At 37.1% G+C, this 10,883-nt stretch overlaps 2 protein-coding genes across 2 annotated transcripts; both read left to right on the forward strand.

The window, feature by feature from the left end:
* Positions 1–177: 177 nt before the first annotated feature.
* On the forward strand, positions 178–1,527 carry LOC125236617 (mitochondrial import inner membrane translocase subunit Tim22). Its single transcript, XM_048143483.1, has 3 exons — positions 178–533; positions 746–1,009; positions 1,335–1,527. Exons 1-3 carry the CDS (start codon positions 302–304, stop codon positions 1,421–1,423), a joined length of 585 nt encoding a protein of 194 aa, XP_047999440.1. The 5' UTR covers positions 178–301; the 3' UTR covers positions 1,424–1,527.
* A 614-nt stretch (positions 1,528–2,141) lies between these two features.
* LOC125236832 lies at positions 2,142–5,337 on the forward strand. The gene is made up of 4 exons (XM_048143768.1): positions 2,142–2,527; positions 2,714–2,806; positions 3,298–3,404; positions 4,880–5,337. Exons 1-4 carry the CDS (start codon positions 2,282–2,284, stop codon positions 4,959–4,961), a joined length of 528 nt encoding a protein of 175 aa, XP_047999725.1. The 5' UTR covers positions 2,142–2,281; the 3' UTR covers positions 4,962–5,337.
* The last annotated feature ends 5,546 nt before the right edge of the window (positions 5,338–10,883 follow it).

Here is a 10,883-nt window from a genome sequence, read left to right on the forward strand (position 1 = left end):
TTTTTTTCGTTGATGGTAATACTAGGCGTCTTTTTCTGGCGGGTTCGACCACACCACATGAGTGGTTATGAGGCGGTTATCGTAATCGATTTTTAGTATTACCAGCAGTAAAAACAATTGATATCACCAAAATAAATTTAAGGTGATTATGAAAACGCCTCAAAGACGTCATGTCATGTTACCAGCTGACAGAAAATTTGGTTAAGGTTATGTTGTAATTCCATTTTTTTACGTAAATATCATATTTAAACGATTGTTAAATTACATATGCGTTTCCAAAGTTGATAAAAATTAAGAAACAATGTCTGAATATACCCAGCCACCCCCACCTGACCCTAGATTAGTCAGATTTTATGAAAAAAATGATTATGAATCGCTCGCCAAATACCTGATTGGTAATAATTATAGATATCGCGAAAACATTCTTTTACCAAGGTTTCTTGGTCCACCGGAGATTAAAACTAACGAAGAGAAGATGATTGAAGCCGCTGTAGAGAGCTGCCCGTTTAAATCACTTACCAGTTGTGTTGTTGGTAAGTCTTGTATTTACTAATCAATACATTTGTTACATTGAAGATATTTTAACTGTATCTCTGTTGAATAGTATTGATTTTATACAGATTCTTTCTCTTTTATTCTAACACTATCTTGTTTGCCATAATTACACAGAAAATATTCTCATTTTTTGCTTTAAATCGTAAAGATCCCAAATCAAATTGGATCTATAATTATGTCATTTATTTAGGTTACGGTTTGGGGGCTGCCGTCGGTCTCTTCACCTCATCACTCATGCCAAACGTCACAGACACAACCGCACCACAAACGCAGACAGCCAGACAAATCTTACGAGAATTCAAAACGGCTATGCTGAGTAATGCTAAGACTTTTGCTATACTTGGAGCGGTGTTCTCCGGAGTCGAGTGCTGTATAGAGTCAGCGAGAGGGAAGTCGGACTGGAGAAATGGGACTTACGCTGGTGGTGTCACTGGTGGACTTATTGGATTGAGAGGTATCTTATCTTATCTTAAGAGAGGTATAACATTTTTAAGGTATATTCAAATATTTTTTCACAATGGATGATACTGAACATTACTTTATTACGAGAAATAGAGTCAAGTTGTTATCATAGACATGGTCATCATAATCATACCTTTGTTTAGTTGGCACTCTCTGCTGCTCAAGCCAAAATAAAATGTGGCCATTACAAATATTTAAAAACTTCATTTTTTTAATTAACAAATACTTAAACAGTATGTATAGAGTTGGTTTAGCCGTCTTTTATTCCTTTATACCTATAAAGAAGCCATATTTGTAACTTTTATTCCTTATTTCAGGTGGTCTAAGAGCAGGCGTTTTGGGTGCAGCCGGTTTCGCGGCGTTCTCCACAGTTATCGATTACTACATGCACTCTCGAGGATCCTGAATTTAATCATAATCACAAATTATTGTAGTAAATGTTATTTAATTAGTAGAGTTTATGCTACATGAATTGTTAAGACAGCCCTTTGAATAAATGATTGAATCCGTCTCCTTATTTTTTTTTTTTTTATTATAAATGGGCTTACTCTTGACCACAGACTAGCCAAAGGCAAAGACGTGGCCTACGATGGAGTGAGCTCGCCCAGAAGATGCCTGTTCACTCTTGATTTGAAGGTTGCCGGGTTATATGAGCTCGGAAATATAGCCGCCGGCAAGGAATTCCACTCCTTGGCAGTGCGCATAAGAAAAGAAGAAGCAAAGCGCTTCGTTCGGATTCGTGGAATATCCACCAAGTAAGGATGGAGACCGGCCGTGCGTCTAAGAGTCCGATGGTAGAATGGGGACGGTGGAATAGAAATAATATTTGTTATACACTAATAGATAACGCTGTTCTTTTTCATCCTAGCCGGCTACATACCGGACATCGCTATTTGCTATGAAAAGCGCGCTCACACGTGCACAATTGCACATGTCATTCCGTCCGGAAACCGTGTAAACCGGCTTATTTTTATCCGGTTCCGTACGGATATGTGTAGACGAGAAGTCGCTATACATCGCAATGGTGCTATCTCGCTTGCACACATTTGTTACGTTGGTGCCTCTGTAAATCGACGCACTCAAATTGTTTTGATTGTTTACTCTGTGGCGTTTATGATTGTGTGTATGTGTGTCTAACGGCCGAAAAAAGAAAAACGTTACAAAGCCGTCAAATCTGTACACGATTGATTTTTACCATTTTTTGGGGAAAATGTATTAACTAGTTGTATTTTTATATTGCATTAGCAAGTTAGTCATCTAGTTAATGAAACAAAGTGATATTAAGTGTTTCGTGCTTCGTCGAATTTATACAATGAAGGATCCCTTTGTGTCGGACTCTGCGATCGATTCTCCGGCCCGAGAAAGCCTCAGAAACGTCGATGGATGTTATAATAAGAACTTATTTAAGAACAAATCCTTCGCTAACTCCCGTCGTGCCTTACAGTCCGGCGCTGAGAAGATTTCGAGGACTTTTAGAACTGTTAGAAATACTTTTGGTAATCTGTCACAGGTATGAAAACAATCAATAACTTATCATATTATCTTATCTAACGAATTATATAAAGGTAATAACTTTATACACATAATTCTGTTACGCTTTGAGCAGTTCTAACTTTAAAATTACTACAATTTTATAGATTTTTTTATTGTTTTCAACACCATATCAAAAAAAGTCAGTTAACATTTTGTTTTGCAGCATTTCAGGCTGGGCGGAAGGCGCCGGCATCGCCTAGCGGAGACTGGCTCTCCCTGCAGAACCCCATCTACTCCTGTTACCAAGAAAAAACAGGTAGATAACTGATTATTTCAGCGCTGAAGGTTATTTGAGGCAAAAAGTTTACACTTATTTCCACAGCCTGTTATTTAGCCTAAGTTGTGTGTTAGGGCTAAAAGTGCCCAACATATCTAATTTAGCCTTTAGTTCTGGCTTACTTGTCCAAGTTAAAATAAAATTCAAGCATTGAATTCTTGTTAATAATATTGTTGTTTGAATGTTTGTTAAAAGAGAGTCCCAAAACTGGATCTAACCAGGATAAATCTGTGCCCACATTACCACAAAATGCATGGTAGTAAAGAATAGTAACTATAAAATTACAACTCAAAATGTTTTTTTAAAACTTTTTCTCTTTAAAACTTTCGCTTTCGCAAGAACCCGCCTCAAGAACGTTCCTCAGTCTCATCACGCGATACAAGGAGGTGGTTCAAGATTACATCTGGTTTCTGACAGTGTGCCATTTTACGTCTGATAGAATGTGTTAATTTTGGAAACTGACATTTCAGGTACTAGGTCGGAGCCCAGCTAAGTTGTACAGTCCGTTTGGAATAGAGACTCCTCACAGCAGAGACTTCAGGATGTCTCCGTACATGCCTGATACACCTGACCATGGGTATGTATACCTACTTATTCTTCCTCACATCCTCATTGCTGAGGATAATGTGGTTACACCTAGGGACATAAATTTTTGAGCTGTGTCAGTGTCAAGCTAAATCAGTCATTTTAATGAGTAAGCTATGTAGTAGTGCATAGTATAAAATTAGCTCTAAATTGCGTACAAATAACATTGTTATAGAGATGGGCCGAATACGGACTTTGCTGAATACGAATATTCGGCCAAACATTCGGTTCAGCTGTTACCGAACCGAACATTCGGCCGAATATTCGGTTGAGCCATATTTTAAATCCTGGCTTAGAGTTAAAAACGTTTAAATGATTGTTAAGTACATAATTATTTGTCTTACTAGCTCTTAATGTTCCTATAATTTAGTGCATAAAAAAATTTTGGTTTTTGTTTCTTAAGATACGTTATTTTTTCTTTTTTATAAAATTATTGTATTTTATAGTTTGAAGCATTTTTAACTCCTTTTGTTAATTACGAGTACCAACCTAAGGATGCTGAAATAGGATGTCATAATCCGTTGAATTACGAAACAACTTGCGCTATTTATTTACTTTGTTTATTCGGTAAATATTCGGCAATGTAACCGAACTATTCGGCCGAATACGAACATTGAAAAACTTGCCGAATTTGCCGAATACCGAATATTTACCGAATATTCGGCCCATCTCTTCATTGTTACAAGTTTCAAGTAATAAATACTTATAAGTTATTGCAATGGTTTTGAAAGTGTTGGAAATGGATCCCTTATGGATACTTAGTTGTCTGTCCATCCGTCTATCCATTTCTATTTATGTCAATATTGTTTATCATGGCCCAGTGGAAGATTTTAAAAACGCAGCGAGCGCAGCCATTACCTACTTGGAGGAATGTAAATTTAGATTATGAACTAGCTATAGTGTATATATACAGTGTATTGTAGTCTTAATTGCCATATGATAAATAAATAAATAAAATCATAGCAATGCATGGACATATTGAGATGAAATTAAAACCAGCTACAGTCCCTTAAAGCTTTGAATAAATAAATCTTTATGGTACTGTGAATAAAATATGAGGCTGTTTATGCCCTATTTCTACACATAAGGGAATCGAATCAGGCTATATTAAAAAACATCATTACAAAAGTTTGTTCCAAATTTCAGTTCTTAAGGCACTGGTCCCACCGCGAGCTAGTAAGCTATGAGCCGGCTATAAAAACGAACAAAAGATAAGCACTTCCTTGCAAATAAAAGAGACACGGCGATATTGATAGCTCACCGCTGGGCGAGTAACTATAAACATCGCCGTGTCTCTTTTATTTACACGGGAGTGATTATCTTTTGTTCGTTTTTATATCCGATAGCTCATAGTTTACTAGCTCGCGGTGGGACCAGTGCCTATTGGGTCAGTAATTTTTTAGAGTAGAGTGTTGGTCCCTTGTTAATACACTTTTGTGCTATCATAATGTGTATGTTGTTTTCCAGGTTGTCACCAAAACGACGTAAAGGTGTGACGCATTCCTGGCACATCCTCGCCAAAAAAAGACCGCGGGCGCTCTTCCATTGATGCCTTTCTACGCACAACGTATATCCCACCGCTTACGTAAGGTTATATAGCTTTGTATTGTCCATATGCGATTGGTGCTATATTTAGGTTTGAAGTTTATTGAGTGTATTTGGAAATGCTTGTGTCCAAAATAACATAAGTCACAAGGTTATAATAATTTACTTTTGCAATTTTCTAACAAGAAAGTGGGGAAACTGAAAGTGATGAGTTTAAAAATATGTCCATGAATTTTCATACAATCTTTGAACAAACATAACTTAGGGTTCTGTGACCTGTAGATCACATGATATGCTTAGAAAACATTATGAGAAAACAGTCATAAACTATAAATGGGCTTATTCATAAGGCCACAGACCAGCCTAGGAGAAGACACGGACGTAAGATGGCCTCGTTCGGAAGGTGCCTGTTCACCCTTGTTAGAGTCAAACTGTAGATTTAGGGACCATCCCCACTCAGGCGACGCATGTCCAGAGACGCGGAACGGACGTCAGCGCCACGCCGCCCGAATGTTATTTAAAAAACGTCTCAGTACATTTTGTATAGGAAGGACGTAAGACGCGCCCCCATCAGGCGACGCGTCCCTTGCGCGTCCTTCCTATACAAAATGTACTGAGGAGACGTTTTTTAAATTACATTCGGGCGGCGTGGCGCTGACGTCCGTTCCGCGTCTCTGGACATGCGTCGCCTGAGTGGGGATGATGGTCCCTTACACTGACATTTCAGTCAAATATAACATGTTATGAATTTAATTATGTAATTTTGGGAACAAGCATTAAAGCTGGTGCTCAAGGAAAGAATGTAGCATTAAGCATGTTAACGCTCATGTATTACAAGCCTTTCAAGTATTATTAAGATTGCACCAGAAATCAAAATTGATACTATTTTCAAATACTTATGTACTTATATACAGAGCTGTGACTGAAAAATATCAATGACAGTTTAATTGACTGTTAATTTATAATGTGCTCCATTGAGGCTTAGAGCTACTTGCACGTTTCAGGGTTAGCCAAATAACTACTAAGGCAGGTTTTAGTGTCACGAGGACCGTTCTCTCCTCGCGGTCTGTCTGCGTGACACTAAAACCAGCTTAAGTAGCCTAACTAATCATTAAAGCAGTGTCTAACTGTACTACATACGTAGATGGTTAACTCTGATGGCTAGGCTAGCCTCGAATCGTGAAAGTCGCTACAGTGCTAACAGACGGGCGCACCAGACTGACCTTGGAGACCTCGTAAGAGTTTATAATTTAAGAACCTTATGTAAGGTGTTCTATTAGACTATAATGATTAAGGTCAAGAAATTTGCACTAAATCGGCCAGGACGCAGTTGGGTACCGTCAGTCAAGAAAGTGGTTTACCACTATTTCAAACACATAAGGTCGAAAAGTGATAAACCACTTTTTTGGCTGCCTGTACGTCCGTCTGTTAGTTCTTTTATTCCGTAAAACATAATCTGTGCTAACCTTACAGTGGCAGTCAGATTTTCATAAGTATTAAAATTCTGCATGTCACTGCCACTGCAAAATGCGCGCAAAGTTAGTTTAGTCAGACTCTAAAACTCTAAATATGTTAGATCTCAAATTGAGACCACTATAATTTTCTTAACACAATTTACTATTAAATATCATAATCCAGTATTAGATACGCCAAATTACGCTTCAAGGCTATATTTAAGGTGACGTTCCACGCGTAAAGGGTGCTTATACTTTATCTATTTCTGCTATTATACCAATTTTTGCTGAAATCGTCCTTATAAAGAAAAGAAGAATGAGGACCTTTTTACCACAGTATAAAACCAGTAGTAACTCTTCTAACAAACGTACGCCGCGCGGTATGTATGTGTGTGCGCCGTGTATATACGCAACATATGTAAGCAATGAGAATGAATCATCCGCTTACATGTGTTACGTACGTTCACGGCGCGCGAAAATACATACATCGCGGCGTACGTTTATCAGGCCCATTTTTTCAAAGTTGTCCACCCCACTTTTTTTTTAGATTTGGAAATTTTTGTGTGTTTTCCCCAGAATCGCGAGCTCTTTCAATACTAATAGGAGAAAAAAAGTGTCCCAAGGTTATCCCATTCCGTTACTACTTTTTCATACATTTTGTATGGCGGTAACGGAATGGAAGGTTCGAAAAAATGTATGGAGATCTTGGGACATTTTTTTTTCTCCTATCAGGATCGAAAGAGCTCTCGATTCTGAGTATGAATCGCGTAGAAAATACCCATGTTACAAAAAAAGTGGGGTGGACAACTTTGAAAAAAATGGCCCTCAGAACTCTACTGGGGCCCGTTTCTCGAAAGGTACAAGCCTTGTATTACAAGTGCGCGAACTGTCAAATCGTATGGGTTGTCATGGAAACACACTTGTAATACAAGGCTTGTACCTTTCGAGAAACGGGCCACTGGTCTTATATTATATTTTTACGATGAAAACTCACATAGAGTAAGATTTTTATACAATGTATGAGCTACGCTTCGCTATGACAATATCGTAGGCAGCTATTTTTAATATTTAGATAGTTCGTTGGAATCTCAAGTCTACCTTATTGGTAACTTCAGTATTTATTTAGTAATTATGTATAACAGGAAGCAATAAAAACACCTGCTGTTACGGGTGTCCATAGGCTATGGTAATTGCTTACCACCAGACGATTTATCTGCTCGTTTACTTTTTACATCATACAAAAATGATGTCTTGGTTTACCAGTTTTACTAAGTACTCTATCAACCTATCATTTTAGTACCTATTTAGGTCTTTGGTACGTTCAAAAATATGTGCCGTCGTCAAGCAAAAGGTACCACACAGTCACCGGCAATGACATCGTTCAAAAACAAGGCTGCATAAATATCTGACACGCTCTTATGCGATGCTGTTGCCGGTGCCTGTACCACATTTCTTTAACATAAAGACTTTCCAAAAGATAAGTGGTATAAATATGCGAGCAAATTTCGTCCTTATGGTAAGGGAGAATTTGGTACCTTTTTCTTATACGTCACATATGTTAACACAGATAATAAAGCTGAGTTTAGACGTGCAAGTTATTGCTGCAAATTTTGAGACGCAACTACATGTAAGTGAGTGGCAAATATCTCCATCTCTTTCTTGCATATACTTTTGTCTCAAAACTTGCAGCAATAACTTGCACGTCTAAACTCAGCTTTAATAAAGAGAGAGGGCTGGCAAGGGGCCTATTCTGTTATACCTCTCTCATTCTAGTATTATTTACGGGACAGAGATAGGGAAACTCGTTTTAAAGATGTATGATGATATATCTACAATAATATTGTACAATGCATTATAAAGACGCTTCGTTGCATCAAAATGTAAAGATGTATTTGCAGTGTGGCGTTCTACGTGTAAAAGTACCTTCTGACAACTCGTATGAACAGCGAGACAGATATAATTGAAGGTACTTTTTCATGGTGTCATACTTTCTAGCGGTGACATGGTATCACGGAATCCAAAGTCAGATCAAAAAAATGTACGAGAATTGTACTAAATTGTACGCTTATGAAAAAAAAAACTACACGGATTTACAAGAAACCAATGATTAATATGTCACCGCTAGGAAGCATACTTTCTGGCGGGCGCTATATATTTCACTATGTAACAGTCCAGTTTTCGGCTTTTTCATGAATCAAAATATGTACGAAAATTGTACTACATTGTACGCTAATTAATGTCACCGCTAGAAAGTATGACACTTTTCATGAGCCGTACGGTCTTCTCAAGTATGGCAACACAAAAGATATTTTGGTACTTACATAGGCAGTCAGTCCAAGTTGGCGACGATTTTGACAGGCTCGGCGATGCTAATGTTATTTCTATCGTCAAAATTGATGAAATTATGACGTTTACTAAAATGACATCTACTAGAGGCTATGTATCAAACACTTATGTAATTACTTACCTACTATAATGCGTTTTATTTTATATACATATTATACCGAATATACGATTTTTTCTACATAATTACTGGTTTCATTTATTCTCCTCGCGTAGTGACAGTTTAAGGATTTCACCACACTTTAACCTCCGTGGATGTTCTAGTAGTCGACTGTACATGTGTCTTCTTTTATCCCCTAACTGTTAGGGGTTGGACCTCGATGGCACCAGTTTCATTTATGCGCCCTGCCTACTCCATACGGAAATGTAGGTGTGTAATAGTGAAATTAAATAAAAAATTACAATAGGTTATATAATTTGTTTTTATTCAAAAATATATAACTTTACATTTGTTGCCTACCTATTTAAATACCTATCAAACGAGCTACAGATGTAGTGCGAAAAGGGTTTCCTTCGTATTTTTCCGGAAACGTTCGTATTTGTCATGCTAGTTCAGTCAGTCTCAGTACAAGATGTACTGACATTGACTGAACTAGCATGACAAATGGGTGAATCAACTTTTCTTTGCCAGCAAAATTTCGCATACTTCGACTACATGTGGTCAGAAAATTTAATTGGGATTTAGTCTAATTAATGTATACTAATATACTTATTATATTAAAGACAAATATACTAGCTACGCAATACAACATGTAATTATAGGATTTCCTATTTTATAACTTTGTTTCGAGCAGTGACCCAGTGGACATAGCTGTCCCTCACTTTTGTATGAAAAAAGTGTCTCTTCCACTAGGTCACATATTGTTTTAATTAAAAATGAATCGTTTTTAAATTTTTCCCTAATTGGTATACGTGAAATAATGATCTTTATTCACGATGGTAAGGTTAAAAATCACAAAAGTAGACCTAATAATAAGTAAGGGTAATTCTTGCAAAAAGCAAGAAAAAGTTGATTCACTCAAATACAAACGTTTCCGGAAAAATACGAAGGAAACCCTTTTCGCACTACATCTGCCTACTCATTCCTTACCATCTCACTATTAGTGGTATTTCCAAAGACACTAAAGTTAATACGACATTCCGATGTTGAAATGGGACACTATAGGGTAAATCACCTATTACTATCCGCCAATATTCGATTACATAAAATAAAATTAGACGATCAACCAAATTTTGGCACAAAAAAGCGGAAAATTAGAAAAATGTAGGGTACACCGGCCAATTGTCTGCATAGAACGGGTGCCTTCCTAAACTTTGACGTTGGCAGAATTATCGACGAGTCATAACACTTAAAAAAACATTGAAAATATACTCCCATTGAAAATTTGAATTTCGCGCATGTTTTAGTCCCAAAATTTGGTTGACCGTTTATAAAAAAAAAAGTACCACGTATTATATCTGTAATATAGGTATTGTTAGTAAAATGAAGACTTAGCAATAGGCAATTTAACCTACTACTTGTAGCTTAAGGTACAGCGGGGCAAATGCAACTGATCCATTTTTTTCCATGTTATACAATGTTTGCATCATTAATTAGAATTTCTACTGGTTATACGTGGCACGCGTGTCCAGTGGATACATATGGAACTCAACTTAATAGTGTAATAATGGAAAAAATAGATCTGTTACAATTGCCCCCCAGTCGAGATTTGCCCCGATGTACCTTAACAAAAACTTGCTACCTCTAAGACTAGAGCTATTATATACAATGTTTAGATCTAGACATTTATCACTGTTCAAATAACGAATAAGATGGATTTAGACCGACAAAACTAATTTAAAGTTAGAATAGTGCAATTACCCTACCCTATACAATGAGGTAAAAGTACCAATGCTCGACACGATAGATGACATCCATCTGTCACATTTATTGACAATGACTTAAAACTGAAAGGCATCTACTGTATCACTGTCGAGCACTGATACTTTTACCTTACAATTTCATTATGCAGTCTAACTTGGGGGTGTCGGAAGTAAAGGATAGACATTATTATACCAAAAGTCATACTTTTTGTTTCGTCAAACAAATTACAAGAAACTGTATTTTCTCTGCTTTATACTCGTAGGTT

Source organism: Leguminivora glycinivorella, chromosome 19 (assembly GCF_023078275.1).
Source record: "Leguminivora glycinivorella isolate SPB_JAAS2020 chromosome 19, LegGlyc_1.1, whole genome shotgun sequence".
Taxonomy (NCBI): domain Eukaryota; kingdom Metazoa; phylum Arthropoda; class Insecta; order Lepidoptera; family Tortricidae; genus Leguminivora; species Leguminivora glycinivorella.

Coding starts and splice junctions, on each gene's coding strand:
- LOC125236832 (XM_048143768.1), top strand. CDS start 2,282: ATGAAACAAAGTGATATTAAGTGTTTCGTGCTTCGTCGAATTTATACA. Junction 2,528..2,713: donor CTTTTGGTAATCTGTCACAG/GTATGAAAACAA, acceptor TTTGTTTTGCAG/CATTTCAGGCTGGGCGGAAG. Junction 2,807..3,297: donor CTGTTACCAAGAAAAAACAG/GTAGATAACTGA, acceptor CTGACATTTCAG/GTACTAGGTCGGAGCCCAGC.
- LOC125236617 (XM_048143483.1), top strand. CDS start 302: ATGTCTGAATATACCCAGCCACCCCCACCTGACCCTAGATTAGTCAGA. Junction 534..745: donor ACTTACCAGTTGTGTTGTTG/GTAAGTCTTGTA, acceptor TCATTTATTTAG/GTTACGGTTTGGGGGCTGCC. Junction 1,010..1,334: donor TGGACTTATTGGATTGAGAG/GTATCTTATCTT, acceptor TCCTTATTTCAG/GTGGTCTAAGAGCAGGCGTT.